General features: G+C 37.2%; 2 protein-coding genes across 7 annotated transcripts in view; one reads left to right on the forward strand and one right to left on the reverse strand.

Annotated features, from left to right (window-relative positions):
* The first annotated feature begins 1,457 nt into the window (after positions 1 to 1,457).
* On the forward strand, positions 1,458 to 3,175 carry INSM2 (INSM transcriptional repressor 2). The gene has a single exon (XM_037501950.1). It carries the CDS (start codon positions 1,458 to 1,460, stop codon positions 3,141 to 3,143), a length of 1,686 nt encoding a protein of 561 aa, XP_037357847.1. The 3' UTR covers positions 3,144 to 3,175.
* A 1,967-nt stretch (positions 3,176 to 5,142) lies between these two features.
* Positions 5,143 to 27,069, reverse strand: part of RALGAPA1 (Ral GTPase activating protein catalytic subunit alpha 1) — a 199,357-nt gene continuing 177,430 nt past the window's right edge. For 3 of the 6 annotated variants that reach the window (XM_037503217.2, XM_054689860.1, XM_054689853.1), the window contains exons 39-40: positions 14,386 to 14,510; positions 5,143 to 6,475 (exon numbers count right to left, since the gene is read on the reverse strand). In XM_037503217.2, the coding sequence (XP_037359114.1) occupies positions 6,327 to 6,475; positions 14,386 to 14,510 (274 nt within the window). In that variant the 3' untranslated portion in view covers positions 5,143 to 6,326. Of the gene's footprint in view, positions 6,476 to 13,773; positions 13,805 to 14,385; positions 14,511 to 27,069 lie in introns of those variants that run through there. The other 3 variants (XM_054689873.1, XM_054689867.1, XM_037503215.2) reach the window with 2 other exon arrangements.

Here is a 27,069-nt window from a genome sequence, read left to right on the forward strand (position 1 = left end):
GGAGATTAGCAAGCATGTAAGTACTTTCAAATCTCCCTAACAGTGCTCTCCATGTAAAACACTCCATTCACTAGAAGGAAGATGCTGTATTATTGATAACTAAATCTGCTATGCTGTAGTCTACTTTAAAAACACATTGTTCAGTCTGTTTCTCCAGTTTGGTTGGTTAAGGAGGAATAATTATGTGTTCAAGCCTCCTTCTTATTCTCACCTTTTACATATATATATATATATATATATATATATATGTATTACGGATTTTGACACCTTGTTATATGCTTGTCATATATTTCCTAATTATTTCATAGTTTAGCTAGCATTGCAAACTCAAATCTTTCTCTAGTGCTTAAAACAATTCTGGGCACATTGCAGCGCGCTGGATGAAAATCTTTTGAGTTTGGTCCATAGCACACCTTTTGCAAAGTATCACTTAAATAAGGGGAAGCAGATGTAATCCTGATTCCACCGGTATTTCTCACTCAATCTACTCCATGCTAAACAGGGCAGTCAGGCACTAAGTCATGTCTCTGGGTAGCATAAGTGGAAGGTGTGAACAGAAAAACCACTTTATCTGAGGACAGTCGAAAATTAGATCCTACTTCCCCCCGCCCCCCACTCTTATTCCCTTCGGGGAAGGGCTGTTTTATAAGCCCAGAGGACCGAGGCCCAGGAGCCTGCTGGCGTCCTGAGCTCCGCAGGCTGGCGGGCACGCACAATCTCCCGCACTGAGAGTCCTTCTTCCCAGATGAAGGCTCATAGTATCACAGACGCGCACAGTCTCGATCGATACTGGATGGCAGACGTGCTCCCGCCGTCAAGTGTAGGCACAGCGCGGTGGATTTAGCTGCCCTGCCGCTCTGTCGCAGCTTCTCATCAGCTCAATACCGGCAGACGACCGCCGCTGACCAGCTCCCCAGCTGACCCCACCCGGTCGCCTCCCGGCACCAGCTGCCCGCGCCCCTTCTTTCCTGCTCTGCTCTCACAGGGCGGAAGCTTCTTCATCAGACTCCGTGCGTGGGGGACACCAGGGTCCTGGCCTGGGAGGAAAGCGCAGTTAAGTGGTCGTTCTGCACAGCCCCTGGAGGGTCCCCAGAGGGGGCTGAGGCAGAGAGCGCTGAGCGCCATCGCACCCCAACCTTACCTTGCTTCGCAGGGCGTGCGGTAGGAGGAGGCGCGCTCAGGTAGCCCTTCGGCTGGCGCAGAGGCTGCTGTGAGCTGGGCCGGGGGTGTGCGCCCCCACCCACCTGGTGGAACCCCAATAGCCCAACCCTGGGAAAACCCCGCCCCCAGCGCCCGCTCCCTCTCTGGATTGGCTGATGCAGCCCCGAGGCGGGCCTCAACTATAAAGGTGACGGCCGCGGGACTGCTGTGGCGAAACTCCTAGAGCTGCTGTGCTCACCCGCTCTCAACCCTGGCACCCGGGTTCCTCCGTGCCCCTGAGCGCTCCTGACTCCATCATGCCAAGGGGCTTCCTGGTGAAGCGAACCAGACGAACAGGCGGCTCCTACCGAGTGCGCCTAGGAGAGCGGGTCTTCCCCCTGCTGGGACCCCCGGTGGCGCCGCCCTTCCCCGAGGAGGCTTCCAGTGTCCCCCAGTCCTGTGTGGAGCAAGTGGCGCCCCTCATTCTGGAAGAGCCTGGAAAAGGGTTGGAGGAGGAGGCAGCCCCCGAACTGTCGGGGTCGCCCAGCCGGGCAGCTGGGGCGAGCCCCAGGGCGGGTGGACAGGAAGATGCGGAGTGGAAGGCAGATGGCAGGGAGGGTCCTGGGCCCAGCCCTAGCCCTGCAAAGCCGGCAGGTGTGGACCTGCGCAGGGCGTTCCTGGAGCGCTGTCTCAGCTCCCCCATCTCGGCCGAGTCCTTTCCCGGGGGCACAGCCGCTGTGGCCGCCTTCTCTTGCTCGGTGGCGGCAGCAGCTGCACAAACCTCGGGGGAGCAGTTCCTGCTGCCGCTCCGGGCACCGTTCCCAGAGCCCGCGCTCCACCCGGACCCGGCGCCGGTCTCGGCCGCCCTGCAGGGGGTGAAGCGGGCGTCCAGCGGCGAGCGCCGGCCCAAGGCACCGCCAGGGTGCGGGTCTGCACCAGGGGCCGCTGGAGTTAAGAAGTCAAAGGCCATAAGGAAGTTGAGTTTCGCCGATGAAGTGACTACATCCCCTGTCCTGGGACTGAAGATCAAGGAAGAGGAACCCGGGGCGCCGTCCCGGAGCCTGGGCGGTAGCCGTACCCCGCTGGGGGAGTTCATCTGTCAGCTGTGCAAGGAGCAGTACGCAGACCCCTTCGCGCTGGCCCAGCACCGCTGCTCCCGCATCGTGCGCGTTGAGTACCGCTGCCCGGAATGCGACAAGGTCTTCAGCTGCCCCGCAAATCTGGCTTCCCATCGCCGCTGGCACAAGCCACGTCCCACATCAGCAAACGCTGCCACAGTCTCCTCGGTCGAGGGGAAGGCGCCACCGGCTCCGACCCCCTCGTCGTCCCTGGGCTCCGGGGCTGTTGCGCCTTTCCTGGCAGAGGGGAAGGAGAACGGCCGGGCTGAGCCGCCCGTAGATCAGCACCAGCCGCCCAGGGACAGCTCCGGGGCGGAGCCGCGCCAGAGCAGCGCCCCGCGCCCGGGCCTGCAGGTGCTACCCCGCCCGGAGCCGCCGGGGCCTCAGGGCCCCTACGCGGAGGGGGTGTTGGGGCGCGGGGTGCCTGGACGAGCCAGTGGTGTCGGGGGACCTGAGATCTTTGTGTGTCCGTATTGCCACAAAAAGTTCCGTCGCCAAGCGTATCTGCGCAAGCACCTGGGCACTCACGAGGCAGGCTCGGCTCCCGCGCTCGTCCCGGGTTTTGGCTCGGAGCGCGTCGCCCCGCTCGCCTTCACTTGCCCGCTCTGCGGGGCGCACTTTCCGTCCGCAGACATTAGGGACAAGCACCGGCTGTGGCACACTGTCCGTGAAGAGCTGCTCCTGCCCGCGCTGGCCGGGGCGGCCCAGGAAGCACCGAGTTCAGGCGGGGCAGCCGACGGGAGCGCTCAGCAGATTTTCTCCTGCAAGCACTGTCCATCCACTTTTTTTAGTTCTCCGGGTCTGACCCGGCACATTAATAAATGCCACCCCTCAGAAAGCCGGCAGGTGCTGTTGCTGCAGATGCCACTGCGGCCCGGTTGTTGAGAGACTAGAGACAGGGAAGATTGTCGAATTTGGCTTTGGAGGAAATGGATCTTGGGAATTTCTGTGGGGCTTTCACCTTGCAAGGTCATCCTCTTTCCTATATTTTCTCTCCTATAACCCCCCTATTCAATGTTCTGCAGAGGAGCAGATAGTGAAATGTAAAATCCCTCTCTAGAGCAGGTATGTATGTATGTTTGTATGTATGTATGTATATGGTATAAGCATTTTTGGTCAAGAACTGTCAGCTTTAAATCCTCCCTTTCCCCAGGAAAATAGGATCTCCCCTACAAACTCTGAAGACCCTAATGAATCCTATGACTTGTAATTCCTATGGAAAGTCACAGTGGATGCGTGCATGTCTCGATGTCTACAAAGGAGTCTAGCTGCCAAAAGTGGCAGTCATCACCCCCCCACCCTTGCCATCGCAGGCACCTATGTAGTTTCTGTCTCAAATAGGGTCAGATACCTCGCATTGTATATTCTGTGAATTAAAAGTTAAGTGACTGGTGCCAAACTTATGGGGGGGGGCGGGATTCTGTGAGCAGGAAATATTTGTGCTTTGGGGGTAGGTGGGACTCTTGTAACCTTTCTTTTTCTCAATTTAGTTCATTTTGCAGTTAGCGTTTGGAGGTGGGGAGGGTGCTACTTTGTTGGAAGTTGAGAGACCCTCAAATTCTAAGCTTTAGCTATTTCATATGCAATATTCAGATAGTTACTTTAAACTTTTCTTTAATACAATTTTGGTAATATAGAACTCACTGTCTGAAGTTTGACTGTTTCAGGATTTCATCAAAATTGTTTAATGCTTCTGTTTTAAATCTTACACTATGTATATTATATATGAAACTGTTCAGCTTAAGGATTAAGACATTAATACTTTAAGACATTAATACTTATAATCCACTATGGAACCAAATGACCATTCAATATTCAGTATTTTTTCGTTTTGTAACCCATATTCAGTGTACTTTCTGTACTCGTGTCCTAAAAGCCTTAGTTTGGGACTCTGGCTTATTGCTCGACAGACAGCCCCTATTTGTAAGATGCTTACCACCAAATAAATGTACATAGCTGGTGCTTTGTTGTGTTCTGTGTTTGTCTTAAGAATCCCATTGAACACAGCCTATTATTCAAAGTCCCATTTCTTATCTCCCCAAAGCAAGTATTCTACTTTAGAGTTTTAGTGACCCATTTAGACAGAATACAAAGACAGGGGAAATTATATTTTGCAAATGAACACAGTGGTGCAGAAAGGGAACGGGAAAATTTCCTTTGAAGTATGGCTGCACAGTGAGCTCTAAAAGAGTATGTACTATTCACTAGTCTAAAAAGACACTTCCCTCTCAAAAAGTCAATAGAAAATATATTTAAATTTTTTTTCCCAAAAAGCTAGTTACCTGAAGATAATAAAATCATATTAACTATGCTAATTCACTATTTCAAGTTGGTATTTCACTCCATTTTGTTACACATCATCATTACATGTTCATTTACACATTTTTGAAGTGCTTATTTTTTAATCAGTTCCTTTTTTTTTTGTAATTCACCTTGGTTGTAGGAAACTTTATATTGATTAATCTTGCTCCCAGGAATTCTCTTCATCCATGTGTTTATTGTCTACATAACCATTCATAAGAATTCTAGTTTACTTTCTATAGTGTCACAGAGTATTATTTGTAATACTCATACACAGGCATTCTGAACGATCTGGAAACTGTTGGCAAAAAGGTCTGCTCCTGAATGTAAATTATAAAACAGTAAAATTTAAAAAAAACAAACATGAAAAGTTCCTGGTCATTAGAAAGATGTAAAATTTCCTGTGTTTTTAGTGACCAAGGAAAGGCTCCTCAAGAAGTTTGAGAGTATCTTGGGAAGGGAATTCAAATTTGTTTTTTATGATTAGCTAAGATAACCTAGATTTGTTTTCCATCTCTTGGTTAATCATTTAGCCCTGCTTATTAAGTCTGAAAATAATATATAAAACACAAATTAACACTCATGGACAGAAAGTGATAAGAATATTTTTATTGTATTATTAAATACCATATCATCTTTTCCCCACTGTTATAAATTTGTAGATACTACATGAATGATGATACATAATTTATATTTTATAGTTTGCTGGTATAATGTATTTACACATGCAGTTAGTACCGATGTCATGCTACATTTCCTTAGGAGATGCCCATTCAAAAAAAGATGTGAGCAAAATGTGAGCAGCTTATCTAATGTAGGAAAATACTTATGGAGGATGGAATGTATACCAACCTGCACCTGCTAGTTCAGTATTAACTGTGTTAGATTTAATTTAGATCCTGGGTCATGTTCCCTTTCCTTTAACAATGAACATAATTTAAACAAACACATTTAAATCAGAAAAATTTTTACCTCCTTCTTTCTCTTCCCTAACCCCTTCTTTTTGTACTTTATAAAGAACACAACTATACCAGGATCCTGGAGCCAATAATAATTGGCCAAAATCTCAAAACAGAAATGGCATTTAACAGTGATACCATCTGAAACCAAACATTAGAAAAATATTTGGAAGCTAAACATAAATCAAAGTACAGAACAGTGATTTTTTTTTTCTGGTTTTAAATGTCATGGATCCCCTGCACAGTCAAGAATTGAGACAATGCTTTCAAAAAAATGGTTAATGGTAAAATTATTTCATTTGGAATTTGACACCACTTATTTTCATAACAAATAACTTTTACACATCTGGTGTATTAAGATTTGCAATTTTTGTTGTAAGTTTAGAAATGCTTAAATTTAAAACTTTACATTTGTAAAAAAAAAATTACATGTTTATTGAGCCATGAGTTGCAATGTGTTACAATAAATAAGATAATGAGCTATTTGTCCAATTATATTTTGGCTCAAAGTTAATCATGAAATAAAACCACTTAGACATAATTATCTAGGAAGGTAAGGGTGTAGAAAACTCCCCCCCCCCACCAACCCCGTAGGGCAGTTTGGAGTGGAGGAAGGGGGATCCCAACTGAACAGACAATCCAAATCTAAAATTTCAAGTTATAAAGTACTTAAATCCAGTGTTTTCTAAAATAAATGCTCAGGAAGAAACATGCATATTATGGCTAACACGAAAGCCTGAAAGGGTTAATTAACACTATGTTCATGCTAAGGTGGCTAGTGCTGATCACTGCTGGGCTGCTTGTCTCCTTAGGATTTATTGGCTGAGCCAGAGGAACGACGCAGCTTCATGGACATGCGGCTTTTGCTAGTTCGAGGAGACATTGGAGAGGCCAGGTCAGCCCCGTCTACCTGCGTTGCTGTGGGAGTTTCACTGGGTAGAATCTCTGGGTAGAAGCCTGTGGAAAACAGTATAACTTTCAGTAGGAGCCTCATCCCATAAGAAATAACCTTTCCACTACTGATCGGTAGCATGAATTCCAACCCTTAATGACGTCTTTTGAGAGGAAAGAGCAAGCTCCAAACTTGCTTATTATAAGAGCTCACTAATATTTTATTTAAAACCCAGTGATCTGGTGGCTCATTATTAGCAAGAAAGCAACAATCATAATTTCCAGAGCTCCCCAGAAAAAGCAATGGGAAACATGAACGGTAGGCCAGAAAGGACAGGGATCCAAAGCATCATTGGCATGCAGGGAAGGGCTGAAGGAGCAGCTAAGAAAGACCAATTCTATCGCTAGGTTACAGGGTATTACCAAGAAAAGGGCCTTCATTGCTCAAACTTGAAAGTAACAGCACTATATGGTTCAAAAAAGGATTCAGCACTACAAAATCAGTAGACAACATGCTAGGTATTTAAATGGTTTTAAGGAAGAGGACAAGTGTTCTCATCTGGAAGTAAGTTATAAACTAACCCCTTAAAATTTCTAAATTTAGAGGCAATAAGCAATGTTTTTGTTTTCCTGTACTTAAACATTTGCAGTTACGCTATACAGCCATAGTCTATGTAGCCAGTAGAATTAGTAGATATAAAATTTTAAAAGCAGCAAAAAAACCCTTAAAATCTCTGTCATTTGTTCTTCACCTCTGTACTTATTCCATGAATTGATTCTCTCATATACAGCACTACTATCAAACTGCACTCTGTATGCCTTCATTTTCTGAATAAGAAATTACATTGAAAATAAAAACCATGTAAAAGCATAAAGAAATTTGCAAGCACAACAGAATAACATAAAAGCCTGTATATTTTATGGCACTTTAATCCAGATTTTCTGGATGTTAGCTACATGAAGATTTTTCTGTCTCCCTCTCACACACTTCCTCCTTGAACTTATACATCTATCTCTTTACTTTGTAAGGAGACTCTTGGCATATTTGTTGGCCACACCTCATACAAATAACTATGCTAGCACTTCCCTTCCATACAATGAAAACATTTATGTCTAATGTGAGGTTATACATATTTACAAGGAAAACACAAAATTATTCAATATGGGGATACAAATTGAAAATATATCTCAGAATACTTGAAAGTGTTACGGCAAAATGTTATAATTATACTTAGGAATATACACTGCTAAAGGAAAAAAAAAATTCACTACTCATAATCCAGGGCAACTGCTCTCCTTTTCAAGCTAATTTCTCCAACATTCTTTCCTAATTGAAATGAGGTTGGCCTTTAAAATACAGGAAGGAAATATATTTCTGTTCACCTTTACTCTTGCTGAAGATCTGAACTGGTTCAAACTGGACCCAGCCCGGAAAACCTAGAGGAGACTGTGAATCCATGGCCCTTTTTAGGGTAGCACTGCAGATGGATGGCGGAGGAAGGTGAAGAGCAGTAGCTCATGCTTTTCTGGTAATGCATAGTATTCCCAGCCAATCAGGAGAGGCCTTCCCATGGGTGTTTACCTTGAGATGGCCAATGTTTTCTAGTGGAGGTTTTGGGAGGAAGAGAACTATCACTGCATTTCTTTCTTTGTTGTGAATGAAGAAATGGAGTAGCGAGCAGAAGTGAGAAAACAAAAGAGAAGATAGATAACAGCTATGAGAGAGTGCAGAATTTTACAGGTGTTAACTGAGGAGCAGAGGAGAGTAATCAGATTTTTATTATGAAATACATTTGGGCATGCAATGTGTTAGTGATGATGTTTCGCCATGGACAATGCTTTGTAGATTCAAATGTTATACTTACCAACTAACAAGACAAGTTCAAATAGGAAAAAAGAAAAGAAGGAAAAAAGTCTATGAGAGAGTCTATAAATATCTCCCTTTCAAAGTGTTCATGACACTGGTAGTGTGTTATCCTAATCATTCAGTACAAAATCTCTAGAGCTGTGCTGTCGAACACGATAGCCATAGACCAGTAAAATTAAAAAAATCAGTTTGGTTTCTTAGTACACATGTGGTTAGTGGCAATCATACCAAACATTTCTATCACAGGAAGTTTTATGGGAAAACAATGCTTTAGAGTATGCCAAATTCAAAGATTTTCCTGAGAGATTGCAGTTCCTTTATGTCTCCCTTACAGCTTTCAAGGTGAAATTCCCCTTCAGTTAGCGTCAAATCATGCTTTTAGTGTGTACACCTAATATCTGTGGTGTGCACTCAGTTTCCAAACTCTGTAAGTAACTTACAGTGGATAGATCTCAATTTTGGATGTAAAGATTACAGTGATAATTAAACTTTATTTCATATCCTACTTTACCTAAGAACTGAGTTATAAGTCATGAAGAATATTATTTCTGTCAGAAATATTCTAATATTGAAATGTTGGACATTGTGTATTTTCTTTGTACTGCCTAATGACATGTATGAACACTTTAAACCTGCTAAAATTATTGGGTAAATAAGACCTTTAAATTACTGTGACTTTGAAGGCAATTCCAATTAATACTGGACTAAGGCAATGTAATGTCTTAGAAACAGAATGGGTTGGGTTGGATAGACCTAGGGTAAATGTTAAGTTTGTCATGTTATTAGTTGTTGAATCTTGGGAAAATTAACCTGAGATAGTTTATTTGTAAAATGGAGACAACACTAAATTATTTCACAAGGTTGTGGTGATGAGCAACTGTATATTGCAAAAATCCTGGCACACAGTTATTGCACACTGAGTATACAGAGTTCCTAAACAGGTAAGAAGTAAAAGGTAACAGACTTTGAATCAGAACAGATGATTAGAAAAGGGGTGAAACTTAGAATTATATTTGAAGAAAATGGTCATATATACTTGTTACGAGGTAGACAACACAATATAATGTTAAATGTAGCTTTGGGGAAATGAAAAAAGAAAAGTGAAAAATATATTCACTCTAGTGGTGATAGCCCTACAAAATATAACCTTATATTGGGTTGTCAGAAAATTCATGATGTATTTTTGCTTGAAAAACATAGGAAAAATACATCATGACTTTTCCAACAACCCAATATTAACTGTTATAGATTATCCAAATAAATTTACTGCTTTAGTTAATAAGTGATTAAGAATAGTATGGCTGCACCATTGCATAAAGGAAATAACACATCATTTAAAACAAAATAGTTTATTTGGGCAAACAAATGGTTTCATTTTAAGATATGCAAGAACTACTATTTATATCAGACTAAATTTGTTATGTTTTATCTTCTTACAAATAGGAAAACTGGGTTTGGAGTAGATTAATTTGAGTTCATGCAGATAATGAATGGCAGAAATATAATTTTGCAGATCAATCTGATTCCAAAGCCAATCCTTCTCCCATGCCAACTTTAAAATGTTAAAAATTTTGTTTTTTCAATGGGTGGAAACCTAGAACCATAAAAATCTTTAGTATAATATTGGGCAATTTCCTTCCTTTCAATAACAAAAAGGGGTTGAACATATTTAGATTAAATGAATTAAGTATAATAGTTTATAGATTATCAACTCTAAAGTCACAACAGGTCTAGGTTGGAATTTGGCTTTACCAAATACCAGGTGACTCTGGGTAAGCATTTTGCAAAAATTAATCTCAGAACCACCATGAGATTAGAGATTACATGTAGCGTACTTAGCACAGTAACTGATTATTTTATTGTTTTCATTATGTTTAAGATCTGAATGTTTTACGTAGAAACTTAGCCTAGTAATTAGGTAAACTCATGTTAAAGGGAAATAGACTTTAAGATATTATTTGCTTTTTAGTCAGCAACATATAAGTCTACTGAAAACAATACATTTAGCTGCTTATAATTTCAGGCCCACCTAATGATATTAGAAACCTTTTTAGAAAAACGACTAAACAAATTTATATGTTTAAGGAAACTGGTTTTCCTATTGGAACTTACAAAATAAAGAAGGGGAGGAAAGTTGAAAATGTTACATTAAAGCAAAATTTTGATGACTTGTCACATTCAAAGATTCAAAGGGAGGGATGTGATGATCATACTACTATTCCAGCTGCTGCATGTGGGAATATGGATTTGGGAAATTAATAGCGAAACAGGTTAGAATGAAGGTAGAAAAGATGCTATTACAGGTCATCTACATCATTTTTGTTGGCACAGAAATATCTGAATTTTATTTAAATAGGAACCTACATGTTTTCTAAAATTATATAGAGTAGTATGTATGTAGAGATATATATTTATGTATATACATAAAAATAAAGTTAAATACCTGCCAATCAGCCCCTAATTTTTTGGGGGATTTGTTTATGCAGGCACTGGGGTGCGGTCTGGTGGGGTGAGCCGGGGATTGAACCGGCGCTGCGGGCAGCTTCGCAGCCCAGCGCTCAGCCGCTGTGCCACTGGGGGGCCCCCAGCTCCTTTGTTTTTTTAAGATACTAAACTCTATAGGAACACACCCAGGGAAGTACTAGGTTGGTTAAAATAGACTTGGTTTTTTAGGATGCTGAACTCTGGGAAGGCACTCAAGGGGGGGTATCTGCTAGGTTGGTTAAGGTGGACTATGGGCCAGGGATCTTGATGGGCTGTTTGGGCCGGGGATCGGCATTGATGGACAGTGGCCTGGGGGATCGAACTGGCGCTGTGCTGAGGCTGGCGGGCAGCTTCGCAGTCCGGTGCTCAGCCACTGCGCCACCGGGGGCCCCCAACCCCCTTTGGTTCTTTTAAGATACTAAACTATAGGAAAACGAACTCAAAGGGAAGTATACTAGCTTAGTTAAAATAGACTATAGGCTGGGGATCGAACTGGCGCTGCAGAGGCTGTGGGCAGCTTTGCAGCCCAACACTCAACCGCTGCGCCACAGGGGAGGCCCCCAATCCCTCCTTGGTTTTTTAAGATACTAAACTCTATAGGAAAACAAACGCAAAGGGAGGTAGCTTAGTTAAAATAGACTATTACTACACAATAGGCATTCAAAAATATTTATGGCTGATAGTAAAAGGACATACTGGAAAAATTATGGGTGTAATTTTAATGTTGAAATTGAGAAAGATAATTAAAATATACTTGATTTGGAAAGAGATCTAGATTGTGAACTGCCAATATAATCTGACCAGGGAATTATTTCAAAGTTTAGTCAGAGAAGAGGTGTTTATTAATATAAAGTTAAAGTCACTGTAAAACTTTTGAAATTTTCCACACACACATGCCTGACAAAGATAAAAGGATTTTTTTCCTGTAATTTTTTTAAAATAAGGGACAAGAAAAATCTAATAATGTTTTAATGCAGTTATGGAAGATCAACAAAGTGTGACATCACAATATCTCCCTCAATGACCTTAGGGATAAAAATAATTTCCCTTAAGTATCAGACTAATGCCACAGACAGCCATTTTGAGAAAAAACAGTTATGAAAATTATGGATCAACTATGATATATACCAACAGTGTTTCCCTCATCTATTTAAGTACTAAATTGTCTAGAAAGATTCTTTTATGGATTTCAGTGTCATTACAGAAGGTACATTACTGTTAATCTTGAATTAAGTAAAATTTAAAAAATAGTATTTTTGTATATATTATAGGATTGGTTAGCAATAGATGATAATCATAAAGAATATCATAGGTATGTCTTCAAAACTTAATTTCAAATTATTGCATTAGTGTATGTTATTTTCTATACATTGGGTATGCACAGGATATCTAAAATTAATTCTCAACTGCATTTCCTCAGTGCAGCAAATAAATTTGGTTACTATGTTAAAAAATAAAAATGAACTTAAGTCAGATACATATTGCTATTATATGGATTATTTCATGTCTTCTTTCCAACTTTGACTTATAACTTTAAAAATTCTATATGTATGGGGTTGTTCATGACAGGGAAATCAAAATCAGATGACTGGAAGCATTCTTCAAGAATGATAACGTTTTGCTACTGGAGAAGGAGTAAATATTTCATTATTTTGTGTTGAACTGAGAATCATGCTGAAAATACCTCTAAGTATGAAAGTCTGTAAGAAAACAAAAATGTATTTGGTAATCCTGGAAAAAGTTATTTACAGGTTAAAAACACCCTTTCACAGTGCATGTTTCCAATGATTCCTAAAGGCAAAGGCTATTTTTAAAGATAACTGAAAGTAATTTGTAGTCCAATATTAGATATAAAATTCATTTTAATTACTATTTTGATAACTAAAAGTTTTAAGCTAAACAAGTTTTAGAACAGTAACAACAGAAATACATTTAAAAATGAAGCCAGCAGAGTGTCGACTTGGTTGCTGTAATATCCTTTACTTAATATTTTGTAAAGCAATAATGCTATTTACTCAAGTTATGTTTCTGGTTAAATGTATAATTTGAGAAGAATATTAAGAGGAGGTATGTGAAGGAACCTGGTCTGTAAACAATTATAGTATGAGAATTGATAAGCTTTATAAATTTAATAGGAAAAGTTAGTTGGAATATTGTCCTATTATTTTTCAGTTGTGAAATTTATAAATCAACTAGGAATAGTGAGTGTTATTCTAAAATAAAATTTCCAGGTATAATTCACTAGTTTTAATTTCATTGTTCACTATTTAAAATAAATATCTTTTACCATCTTAATGCCAAACTGATTCATTTTAGGTACTGTCAATCCACTGAAGTGAATGTTAAACTTTTAAGTCTCTTTTCCATGACATTCAATTTATTTTCTTTGCTAGGTCTCTTATATAAATTGAAAGGATTCTAAGTTTTTTGGTAAAATTATTTTTATGAAGGCCAACTAAATGACTAGACTTTGAGTATTACAATGAATTTCTTTTTTGCAAAGTAATTAGGCCAGAAAAAGTTCTTACTTAACGTAAAAACTTTCTATGATAGTCTCTTTTCCTGCTTCCCTCACACACCATTATAATAGTCATCTATGTACTTCAAGTGCCTAGTACAGTGCAAGACACACAACAGAATAACCATTTGATGAGCTGAGCTAACCAATTAACAATGCAACACATTACAAAATACAAACACACATCATTTCAGTTCAGTAGTACTACTTGTTCATGCTGAGAAACAAAAAGTCAATACAACAAGGTGTAACTAATTTCAACCCAGGGTTCTATTAGTTATTTTTATCCCAGAACCAATGTTAGTGTTTCATGCAGACCTGGGTTAGTAAATAAAATTCTGAAAGGAATTTAGTGATAATTTCTGAAATGTTTAGTATGAACCAGGGCAGTGTTAAGTTGCTTATTGTTTGAATTACAAGCTTGGTGCTTGCTAATTTTTTTAAAAAAGAAAACAGGAGAAGACAAAGGATGTTTTGGTTGATACTTTATCTTACCTTCAGATAAACAGAACTGATATTTAATGATCTAAAGAGGGAAAATAAAATAAATGAAACAATCATAAGGAGTGCAAAGTAGTACAGAATAGGAAGGCCACGAGTCATTTTTCTTACTGATTTCTTCAAAATTAGTTAAATTCTAAAAATGCAGTACCCTCTTATAATCTAAGTATTATAAAATTACTGTATTCAGTACTTCTAAATCTAGAACAGTCATTTTAACTTGTAAAATTAGAAATCATAAAGGCGATGTTCTTGGCCATAAAATTTTATCCTCTGAAGTTGAGATCGAATTTGTGTTTCTTTTGCAGATACTTCAGTAATGATTCCATGAAACACAATGGTCATCGCCCACTTCATCAGGTTAAATGTGATGCATGTACTTTTATGAAGATTGTTGATTTTTGAAGGAACTGCATTTAGGTTAAAGAAAGTACAAGTTTATATAGTTCAAATTCAAATATGAAACAATGATGAAAAATGTTTATCTCAGTGATTGGAATTTTATTCAAGCAAGTTTTCCACTATTTTAGGAACTTTTAGAACAAAAGGGTATTGCATTTCAAGTTCCAAAAATGACAAGTAACTAACTGCTGTTTTTAATCTTACCGGCATCAGATGGTAAATGATGGTAGGGAGCTGGAGAAAAAACCTGTGCTGCAAAATCTTCAAATGTTGTTGGTTCTAAATGGTGCTGGACAATTGTTTGCAGGTATCGTGCTCTCTCCTCATAGCTGATTTCCTTTAGTTAAGGATAATCTTAAATGCAGCTTACATTGGAAGAGAGACATTTCATCAGAAAGGCCTACTATGATAATATAATATTCACTATTCTTGACTATCATTAAAATTATGGCTTTTTAAAGACTGAAATTTTGAACATTAACTTTTCTGGAAACCACTATAAATGACAATGTAACAGGAAGGTGTTTATTAGAAAATAATTATATATTAGAAAAACAATTGTAATACTAAGCTGTTGAAAGAAAAGCAATTTACTTGAGAAAGAAAGGATTCTACTGCTATCAGGTCAGCCTACGCTTCTCTTGTTAATCAGTTTGATCTACAGATTTACTTTCAAAAAGTCCTGTGATAAACATTATAATGCTGCTTAAAACATTGTCTGAAATTCAGTATTTATCATTTGTAAAGATTTGTTGTGAAAAATTCCTACATATCTTTTTTCCCCTAAAATCTCTGCATTTTCCCAGCAATTGTTCTCATTTTGAAAGGAAGACTACTGTTGCTGTAATCCTTGAATAACTCCATGCAGTTAAGGTAAATACATCGTTGAATCTGTATGTCAGGAAAAAATACCTAGTCAATTATAACACTGAAACAAGCAGGAATATTTGCAAAGAGTCCACAGGACTCCTAAATACTGTCTAACAAAGCATCTACAGGGCACTGACACTGGCAGAAAAATACTGTACTTCCCTTTCACTACATTTTCTTCTCTGATATTATTGACAAGCAACCAGTACCTTGAAGTGTTGTTGCTTTTGAACAACCCACTCCAGGCTTCCTGTTTCAGCAGGCCTGATTGTGCTGTTAGCACAGAGAGGGCGAGAAAGAGAGAGAATATTTCTGTTGTTCACGAAAGCAACTATGGAAATGGCTGTCAAAATGTAGAGCAGCAGGCAGCAACATACAATTATCAGGAAAAACTCACATGCTGACTTCATGTCGTATAGTTCCTGAACTGAGAAATCAGTTAACCTTTCTTCTACAACTTTTAAAAGTTTTCCTACTGTACTCACTGTGCTATGTTGATAGGCTTTACATAAGATGGTTTTCAAAAAGCCTAAAGGATAATAAAGATTTGCCTACTGGTTCTTCATTGAATTTTTTCTAAAACCCATTTTACTATTTTCTCCTTAAAATTCCTTATTCTTTTTTCTGAAAAACTGCAATGTAATTATTGTAGTTTTACAATTCTAGAAACTGTAGACTAAGTCTACAACCAAGGCCAAGAAAAAAAATTTGAGGACTATAATTTAAAATAATTCAGTGGGAGACACTATGCCTACTTACATTTACAATATACTATTAAGAAGAATAAAGTAGTATGAGTTAAAGGTTTATACTATATTCTTTAGGTACTTGACTTTAACTGTAATGTCTTTGCCCTCTCAATGGCTTAAGTACTTCTTAAATTGCAATTTATTTTATGCACCAAATATTGAAATAACAAATTCCAATTCTGGTGATCCATTATTTTCAATTCTGTACACTGGATGAACTTTAAAAGAATTTTTCTGAAATGTGTAGCAATAGGACAAGATGCTGTATTAAAATGATCAGCAGTAAGGATTTTATGGAAGGATAATAGACATTTTTGAGTATTAAAGAAATATAGAAAATATAGCACTTTAAAAAGAGATATATGGTTATAAATGGAAGAGGATGAAACTGATGGTTCAATCTAAATAATACCACATATCTCACAACTTGTTGGAAAGTACTTTTTTCATTGGGGGAGATTCACAGCTGCCGAATTTTCTGCAGTTAATAGAGTCCTTTGATTCACAGCAGTGCCCCTTGTACAAAAAATACTGGCCTTTGTGTATTACCAGAAACTAATTTTCTATTTGGCTGAAAAGGGAAAAATGGGGTTATTGCTTCTCCCTCCTACAGCGCTTTTCATTATGCCTGATGCACTCAACTTCTAAGCTCTTCTGAGAAAAAAAATAACTGAAGAGGCAAGAGGTAGAAAAATGAGCTTGTTAGCACATTAGAAGTGAAGTATCTTGGTGGGCCCTAGAAATTCCCAGTGGTGTGTTAACTTATCACTCTATGCATGCTGGCACTGATAGTCTCCCAATTGATCACTCTCTTTTCGCACCAAAGGTGCTGCCAGGAAGCAAAGGCTGAAGGCCCACAGGAGAACAGTCTGCTATCAAAACAAGCTGTTTTTAAAAGTCTGCTTGAATGGGTAAAATGCTTCATGAAAAGTAGGGTGGAGACACCTACCTGCTTTTAAAATGCTCTACTTTCAGAGGGCCTATAAATGAAATATTTTACTTTATCTTATTATATTTAGAGTTTACACAAAAATCAGGTAGAAAGAAAACAAATGTTAATATTTCTAAAGCAGGGAGGACATTTCCAATATAGTAAAATTTATTAAAGCAAGAAAATGAATATCTAGATAAAGTACATTTTGGAGTGTAATTTTATTTCACTATAAAAAAGGAAGCTTATCAATCTCTGAAGAAACCTTAACATAAAGCTATCCAAATAATTACAGAGATAACAGTATATTCATTTTGTATAATGTATTTAATAAAATGACAAAAATCGTTACTGAAAATGATGCTTGCTGAAATGATTTTTAAAAGTTTAAGTCTAGGTGGCAGAGTAGAAAAAAATAATTATTAATGGTTAAATTTAAATGTAAAACTACAGTGCCTGTTAACACATGCTACATTAGGTGAATGTCTGAAATTTCCTTTTGGGGGTTATCTTTAGAAAACATTGTAAGGTTGGTAAACATTCATAATTTAAGGTCACTCACCTTCTGAAAGTTAAATAGTCTTTATAATTTCCCAAGTTTGATGTAGCCAAAGAACCACCATAAAAATAACACAATCCAATTATATAGAACTTACATTTTTTTCCCATTTTTACTTCACAAAACACTGAGGTAGAGTGTTTGTTTAGATATCAACTAAGCACCACAGTTGTGAGTTTCAAACAGGAGGATTTTTGTGAAAGAGATTATAAAAAGTTCTAAACAATGCAATGGTAATCATAATCCAAAGCGGTTAATTCCTATATCTCTTGATAATAGGCTAGATATTTAGTCCTTAAAAAGGCAGCTCTCTAGGGAAGAGTTATTAGTACCTATAAACTGAGTGGAACACACAAACTTGATGGTTAGCAACAACAGGACAGCTCAAGGTATACTGCTGTGAGTGCAAGTTGCCATTGGCATTAAATTAAAAAACTGAAATGAGTGAGATAAAAGATAAAGGTAAATAAAAAATTCAGAACAAAATTTATAGTATAAGTATTAAGTTGAATTAGGGCTTTTGTTGTAAATTTAAAACCCAAGCCAAAACTAGCTAATAAAAACACCCATTCGAGGGAGACTTTTAACTGGTAGGAATCTGTAATATAGAATGAGCCAATCAAAAGAAATAACACACAGGTGCTGCAATCACAGCAATATAATTATCCACTAATCCTCCCACCTTTTGCAAAAGCAGAAAAGGGGGGAAGGAATAGTATTCAAAAAATAAAGGGAACGAAACATTTTCTATAGCATAAAGCATTTAAAACCTAGTCTATTTCATTTATATTAACAGTATTCCTCTTAAGTATTTTTTATTTTAATTTATATATGAAATTATTTATGGCACTGTGACTACATCAAGACTGTCTAACTGTGGTTTAATTTTAACCTGGTCCTGTGCTGCGGGTTTATCTATATGTTAAATGGGGATACCACACCGCCTCCTATTTGTCATACGGATGGTGAACATAAGACACAAATAAAGGGCAAACCAAAAGCCCCCCAACATCTGTGTTGGAAATAGTTTATTTTCACTTTTAGCTCAAGTCTTTGTAAATAGTAGATATCAAATTCGCAAATTTTAAATGTTTAAGAAATATACTTGTATTCATGTGCAAGAACTCTGGTAATATGTTTTGATATGTATAAAAAGGACTTGTCATAATCTGATGTGAGGAAATGGATTTCTCATGGAAAAAGATACAATATGAACTAAAGAACCTGTGAAGGTTTAGTTTTTCAGTTTTACTAACATAAGAAAAAGGTAGATTTGATTTTAATGAAGCAATAATCCCGCATTCACAATAGTTTTCTTAATACAATGTAATTTTGAACTGTTGTCAGAAATGGCAACGTGTTCAGTTCTGTGATCACTGATTCCATGCTATACTCAACATTTAGCTAAAATGTAATTTGTGAATAATCTTAAAGATGTGGAAATCTGTGTGTATATGTTGTTCTGTGTGTATATGTTGTATACAGCAAAAATGAATGTGAAGTACAATTTTCTACAAAAAGGAGTTACGAAAATTCTAAGTATAAGCAGATATCAAAGACATTGGAATTTCCTAAGTAACAAAAGTAGTGTTTATACCTGTGCCCAATAGAATGGTCTTAAGGATTTAAGGCCCATCTAAGATTCCTGATTTAGTAAATACTTACCTACACACACACTTCTTTGGCTCCTTTGCAGTGCTAGAGGTTAGAAATTTCATTTCCCTTCTCTCTATGGAGGATTCCAAAAACAGTAGTTAGAGGGAGAAGGAGAGTTTTGCCTTCTTACTTAAAAATTTTGGCGAGTACTACTTAAGTGGGGCAAATTAGAGCCAACTGGTCAATATTTATAAAGTTGGTAAGAGAGTTGGTAGCTTGAATTTGCTAACGTGGGAGTTTCACATTATACAACTCCACAAATTGGGGCTACCCCTACTATTGAGAGTAAACGCAAAGCCTGTTTCCTTATGCTTATTTTCTTAATGAACTTGAGAGACTGAAGTCATGTGGGATGGAAATCCTGACTTTTTACTTTTCTATCTCTCCAGTATCTAACACAGGGTCCAGCAGTATTCAATACAATTGTTTTGATTAGGAAATTGTTATGGAAATTAGGTAGCTAGTCCCCTTCCTCTCATCCCAGTTTGGCTCTCCAGAAGCAAACCCCTTTGGGGCAAATATAGTTGGAACTTCTCTAGGATTGGACTTAAAGAGTTTGAATGTACTTGTGAAAGCTTGATTCAGCCTCTATCTTTGATGTTGTTGCCCTTTGGAGGAAGAAAAAGTGAAAAAAGCAGAATATACTTATGTGAGGTATACCAGTTAGAGAAGAGGAAGTGATAATAGCCTCTCAAAAAATTCTAACTGCCTAAAGAAATTCTCTAAATGATAGCATCTGATGGATATGGTTCCATACCTCTAAATCACGTACAGTATTGTAAACTAATCAGTGAAAAATAAAACAGCATTGAAATCAACATTTTGTTCCATTGGCTGTAATCATGTTTTTAAAATACATAAATTTAATTTTTTTTCATAAGTCCTATAGTGGTACAAAACAATTTAAACATTCTACTCACTTAAGTGTTCATCACTAGAAAAAGAAACAAATATCTATATATAAAAATGAAGTGGTAATTTCACAAAATTTTTAGGTAGATTTCTAAAACTGTTCTGCACAAAGCAATAGCAGTTATAGTACCCTGGAAAAATAATACTTAGAAATTTAAATATTTAGGCTTTTTTTTTTTAAAGGCCATCTTAAGAGGATTTATTCCAAGGCAGCATTTATTAAGATTATTTTAGAACAATTTGAGCTAGAAGAAGGATACTCTACCAACATTATTTTCAGGATACCTACCAAAATCAGCAAAATGTTTATTCAACAACAAGCCTTGCCTCAATAGAGAATATAAACAGATACACTCAGAAAAGCAAAGGTCCTTACTGGTAGAGTTGGAACTAGAACCCTGGTCATTTAATAGTCCAATGCTCATCCTGGACACATCCAATCTCAATAATCTGGGTTTTGTATGAAACAAAACATCTAGTTAGCGCAAGGATGCCAACATACTGACTATAAGCTTAATTTCTGAGATAGGCAATTTAAAAAAATATATAACATATAGTACAGTAAAAATCATTGGCATGCTCTAAAAAAAAAGAGAGAGAAACCAGTTTTCTTTTGTTCTAAAATGCCTTAAAATGAGTATGCTTTCTGAGGTGATATTGTTACACTGGGTCTTGAAACAAACTTACTGAGACATAGGATATGGGTAAATATATTTTGCAAGTACATCATAAGAATCTCATCATTATTGCAAGTAGCAAAGTGATAGTCTCCCTGAAATAATTATGCCATGGACTAACAGACACTGCATATTTATAACATGAAAGCAAACATACTGCATACCCTATAAAGACCTGATAAATTACTCTTCTACAGCTAATTTCTTCAGGAAATATGCAGTTTAGCAAATAAAATTTCCCCAAATAGCATGAATTTTGGTATTAATATCTTTGTATTATTGATATGTTAATAGAAATTACTCTTAAAGTCTGCAACAGGTTATAGCAAATTACTGAATTTTTATGATGCCTTATATTAATGAAATTCTTTAGTAGTTGATACTATCTACACCATGAAGGAAAAGCTGTGATTTGTCAGAGTAGACAAAGCTGGGCTTTAATCCATCTTTTTAATCATACTGCCAACTCTATATTGTTTTCACTGCGTCTCAATTAGGAGACAGGCAGGACACCTGGTACTTCTTTATCTAAGTCCCATGGGCTGCCAGATGACTCAAAATCCATAACAGGTGCTAAGGCAATGTGAGGATAGTCCTATTATTGAAAGCTGGAGTTGAATAAAATTTGGACCATATATAATTGCTCATAAAATCAGTCAATTACTAAATGAAAACATTAAGTAAAAAGTTCATAAGCCCAATTCTATCAAGGTTCATGTAAATACATTCAAAAAGACTAACCATAAATAAATAGGATTAAAAATTTAAACCTACCTAAAGGTTCTGAAAATCCTTCCTGATTTAATAATCCAATAATCATGGGTGGCTTCCAAAAAGCACTAACATGATTAACAAACGTATATCTATTCTACTTTCATGGAAGTGGCAATGAAGAAAAACTAAAAGAAAAATGAAGTTACCTTGATTTCAAATTTAATGAAATTAAAAGTTTGTACTCTCATTCTTCATAAGATCTGCTTGAAAATATTAATGAGACTTCCAGAGTCAATAGAAAATTGCTTCAGAAACACCAGTATTAGAGTAAGAGTTCAGGAAACATTGGTGGGGGGGGTGAGCGGGGGGAGACTAGGAATAACTACTTTGAGTTGTTCCTTTTGGGAACAAAAATTCCAGTAAATTTGAGGAAATGAATGTATGTATTTGTACTAAATACTAAACTTGGTCTTTGAAATCATAAGATTTCAAAAAGGAAAAAAATCTAAATAAGTGAAATTTTACAGTATACAATTACTTAAGAGTTATCTCTACCCAAATGTGCACTAACTTAATTAAGATTTTGTTTAAATGCTATAATTATCGGGAGTACCAAAAAAAAGTGGTTTTATTATCAGGATAGGGAATAAAGTACAGCCAACTGTCACTTAAGACAGTGTCATAGAATCTATGATAAACAGTGTATTGGCTTAAACTAATGCATTATATGCCCCCAGGGAATGATAGGCTTAGAGACTGGACTTTAACATCAAAATCTATCCATTAATCTTGACTTAAATATAATCTATTCTGCAGTAAAAGGAAGAATGGACATTCAATGAATTACTGTTTTTGAAATATTACATTGGTGCCCATTTACTAAAATAATTTCAGGGGGCATGGGGAAAGGGAATACTAGTAAATATTACAGACTGTTACTAATTTTACAAAACATGCAGTTGATTTCCCCCCAATTTAGTAAGAGTGACCCATTGAATTTTTTTTACAGATTACAAATGTTTTCTTAAAATATCCCTGACCCCTTTAAAGGACATGCTATATAAATCATAATATGGCAATATAACATAAGTTAGTCAACTTAAGTTCAGATGAAAGAATTATCTATGAAAATATTCTATGGAGTCAGGATACCGGGGACTGAAAATAAACTTTAATTTTTTTTTAAGGTTCTTTGCATTAGACTGATCAACTGTTTAATTAGAGAAAATGGAAAATGGAGAAAAATGGAAAAGTCCCCAAGAGAAAATGGAAAAGTCCCCAAGTAGTGTTTATACAAATACCATGAAGTACAACGATTCATGAAAAGGAAATAACCAACACATTTTAAAAGATATCCAAAATATAACTCAATGAGAGAAATAACAACCAGTGACTGAAAAAGTAGCCAGCTACTCATTTAAATGACGTATTTGTTATTTAAGCTTAACATAGTCTTACTAGCCTATCTTTAGTGATTAACACTTGTGACTGTTATGCATAAATTTTCATTTCTATAATATAGCTTGTATGCATTCATATATTTTGAAATTCTGAAAGCATAATAATCCACTTTTCCTTATTTTACATTTTTATGAAGGTTAAAAAATATAGTTCATCGACACAAAAAAATACCATAAAGCAAAACTGACTTTTACTCTAATTTGGTTTTCTAAAAATAGGTACTGGCATAGTAACAAGGAATTACTACAGGTGGTTACTAAAATATATTCATTTGTTTTCTTTTTGATAGTAGGTATGTATTAAATAAAAGTCAACACTCCTATCGAGAGTAGGTAAATGTAGAAACATCAGTTCTACACAGCTATTTTTGTTCCCTCTCTTTTTCTGAGCAGCAATTAGTAAAGCAACCCCTTCCCCTCCTCCCTAGTGCTGTCAAGCTGTTCAGAGCAGTTTGCAACTCAACAATGGTACCATTGTGAATGCTCTCTGGGCTTCCTTCCCACAGAGAGTTAAATGGGCAGTTCCTGCTGCCCATGATTGGTGTCCAGTGAAATAATACTCAAGAGCCAGGTTTTATCAGCTTCACGCCAGAGAAGTGAAGCCAGGGAACCCAAGCCTTCATATCATGCTGGACCATATGCCAACCCTGATGGCCCCAAAGGTTTATCACTAAGAATCAGGATCCATCATGTCCCTTGTGAAATTTCACTTCACATACCTTATGTGAAATGCAAAGCTTCACTAAAAACTGAACCTTCTTTACAATTGGCATGAACAGATGGACGGTAACAGTGGTTTGGCAAGCAAAAGTTAAGACTTAAATAGGCTGTATTTTAGTGTTTGAGAGGACAAACAGAAGAAAATGGGGAAGGTTTCTGACTCAGTTTAATTCCATTATTGAGTTATTAAAAATGCAATAGCTAAAGCCCTTATGTTTAGTAAAAGAAAAAGAATGGATTAGAAGCACTGCAATTCCATGTCAAACAAGGTTAAAGATTAATTTTAGCTTTACATCATTCTTTGTGCTCTGAATACCATCTCAATCTACTGTTTTTACATTTAAACAAAGAACAGAATAAACAGAACAATAACTCATCACATTATGTGGTGGATGTGATGAGTAGTAACATGAAGATACCAGTGTACCCTCATCACTAACAACAGGGTTTCATAGAGAAAATTCCTTTTTTTAGCATAGGAGAGAAGTTTAAATAAAAATGGAAGTGGAGAAACTTCAAGTTTTGTTTCTAGGGAACAGTTAGTCAATGGCCTGAAAGAGTTTCCTATCTTCCTTGTGGTACACTATGATGTGACCCAACTGTCTAGACCAACATGTGGATCGACTGTCACACAGGATTTGACAAAACAGATAAGATGGTGCTTTCTCTTCCTCTGTAATGTTTGCCTTAGGTGAAGTTAATATACTAACTGTATTGTACAAGTATTCCCTTATTAATAACATATAAAAGTACAACAGTTTGTAAAAGCAAAATGATGTATAAAAATACCAGAAAAAGCATAAAAAAGTATTAAAAAGATTCTTTAACAATGAAAAATTGATCCTGAAACATAAGATTATTTAAAAAATTTTAAATGCTCTTTTTTTAAATGACAAATGTGTAAATATTATCAAACATTTAGAGACTTAAGGTTATTTTAAAGTGTTATTAAGAAAAATAGCCCTATTACTGTTATTCGCCTAGCAAATGCTGCAAAATAATTATTACAAAGAGAGTTTGATCAAATAATAATCTAACTTATTTTGGAAAGGCTTTACCAAAAAAGGAATACACAGTAATACAATTCAAGCTGTGCTGTTACCCAACACGTAAACACATATAAAAGCAGAAGTAACTGTCTCCTTACACAGTGCTTTATTTATTTATTTTTTTTGGCAGTAACTTTAGAAAACCAAGTTTGACTACATTATCTGATTTTGACCTACTCCTAATCTGCCACTCCTACTCTTTTCTTTGCTTTGAATCACCCTGTAGTGAAGAGAATCCCTGTATTCTTGACCACATCACTCTTTTGTGCCTCCATGCCCATTTCCTACCCCTGAAAAGTTCTTTGCTAACCTTGTCTGCCTGGTAAAGTCCCATGTCTTTGAACTAATTTAGCACAACATGCTTCCTTGATAATTTCCCCCCTTTCTGCCTTGATAAGAAAATTAAACACCTTTATCACCTTACTTTGTAGATATCACTATTGCTGGACTTTTTTTTTTTTTTAAACTTTTTTTTATAGGTTTTTTTTTTTTTTATAGAGGCATGTTTTATTTATTTGTTTGTTTGTTTGTTTTGTTTATGCATGCACTGGGTACAGTCAGAAGCGCGGGAGGGTGAGAGAATTCACCAGAGCCAGAGCGGGGAGCAGAGCAGGCAGAAGGACTAAAGTACACTGCTGAGGGGAGCAGCGGGCGGCAGGAGAGGTCTGCGTGCCATGTGGGACCCTCCTTCGGTGGCCGGGGAGCAGCTGGGGATCAAACCGGCACCGCAGAGGCTGCGGGCAGCTTTGCAACCCAGCGCTCAACCGCTGCGCCACCAGGGAGGCCCTATTGCTGGACTTTCAATCGGTGTCCTTCCTCTCTCCTGTGACAGCAGACTATAAACTAACTCCTTGAAATCAGTAACTGACTTTCTATTCCTAGTTTTTCTCTCATAGTAGGTAGTCAAAAAATATTTAGTGAATAAATGAAAGATTTAAAATTCCTTGAGTGAAGATAAATTTGTCATTAGTACATTAAGTTCTTGGTAGAAAATAATTTTTTTAAAAAAAGATTTATTTTTCATGCATGCAAGAGATGGGATGTAGGCCAGAGGTGTGGGGGATGAGAGGATTCACCACAGACAGAGTGGGGGGAGAACAGGTGGACTGACTGAAATACACTGCTGAGGGGAGCAGCGGGAGAGACAGGAGAGGTCTGCTGCACCATGAGGGTTAGCTCCCTGGCTGGGGATTGAACTCATGCTGCAGAGGCTGCAGATAGCTTCATAGTGTTGAGACTTAACCCCTTGTGCTACCAGAAACGCCCAGAAAATAAAAATTTTAAGTATCTCTAGAATAAGTACAATGTTTAATAAAAAGAGAAGGTGGTCATGTATTGAAGCTGTTTTTGTGAGCTCCTGCACTTCAAATATAGGAAAAATAATTACTACTGGTTTATATTAGTAAAACCTTAGAAAAGATTTTCTTAGAGAACATTACTATTAATATAATGTAATGCAGTGATTTCAGACATATTGGCTCAATTCTATAGAATTTCCTCATCAAAAACTTATTATACATATAAGTGTAAGATACTTATATTTATTGCTTTTATCTTTTTGAAAGCAAACAGACTAAATGCTAGACCAAAACTAACATCTTTAAAATTACGCAAAACGTATTTCCACAATGATTGTAAAGGGAACTCTTCAGAATGCCAATAATATCGTCAATAAATGAACACTGCTATTCATCAAAAAGAATAGCTAAACAAATTAAAACTGATAAGTAAAGAATGTCAGAATCATTATAGAAGTACTACATATATCCAGGTTCCTGTTTAAATACTTTGTGTGCATACATAGACTATAAGGTTCGGCAGTAAAACTGAGGCCAAAGGAATATTTAAGATTTGCAAAAAAAAAAAAAAAAAAATCTTAATAGCAATGTCCATGTCTTAACATGGGAGATGTGAAGCTCCCATTACAGAGCATATTTGTTAGGTAAGAATTTTGTCTGCTCTTGAAGAGGTCCTACTACAATGCTTGATATTGAAGGCATAATACCTACAAACATTTCAAAGACCAGAAAACCTGGATCACTTAGATAGCGAGATATATTTTATTTAAAGAATGATCTTCTCTTCCTTTGAAGCACAATCATAAACCCAGATCTTAAGAGTATTTAACAAGTAACCAGTTTGTCCATGAAGTTTAAGACCTTCATTTAGAAAGTGTGAGGGACAATGGCACTTAGAAGATATTGGGAGCTCTTAAAGGGATTAATGATGTAGCTGATGCAAAGGTTCAAGCAATAAAACTGAAGACCTCAGCAACTCTAGACCCTCAGCATTACCCCCTCACCTGTCCCTGATCTCCAGCCCTTAGAGGCTATAGCCATGTGCTGCCTCCTTCTTGGGGGCTGTCACTGTCGTCACAGGTGTCTTAGCTTACTTTTCACCTTAACAGAGTCTTCCTCCCTCTTAGAAATGGAGGGAAAAATCTCACTAATTAGTAATCTCTGAAAATAATCTTTGTTAAATTATAGTGCTCTCTAATAAAAATACAATGACCAATCAGTCAAAATATAAAATCATATGCATGTGTTATTCTCTCTTGTTCATGTATCAGAGGAAAATTCTACTGTTCCAAG

This window comes from Talpa occidentalis, unplaced genomic scaffold (assembly GCF_014898055.3).
Source record: "Talpa occidentalis isolate TD23 unplaced genomic scaffold, MPIMG_talOcc4v2.1 talOcc4.11, whole genome shotgun sequence".
Taxonomy (NCBI): domain Eukaryota; kingdom Metazoa; phylum Chordata; class Mammalia; order Eulipotyphla; family Talpidae; genus Talpa; species Talpa occidentalis.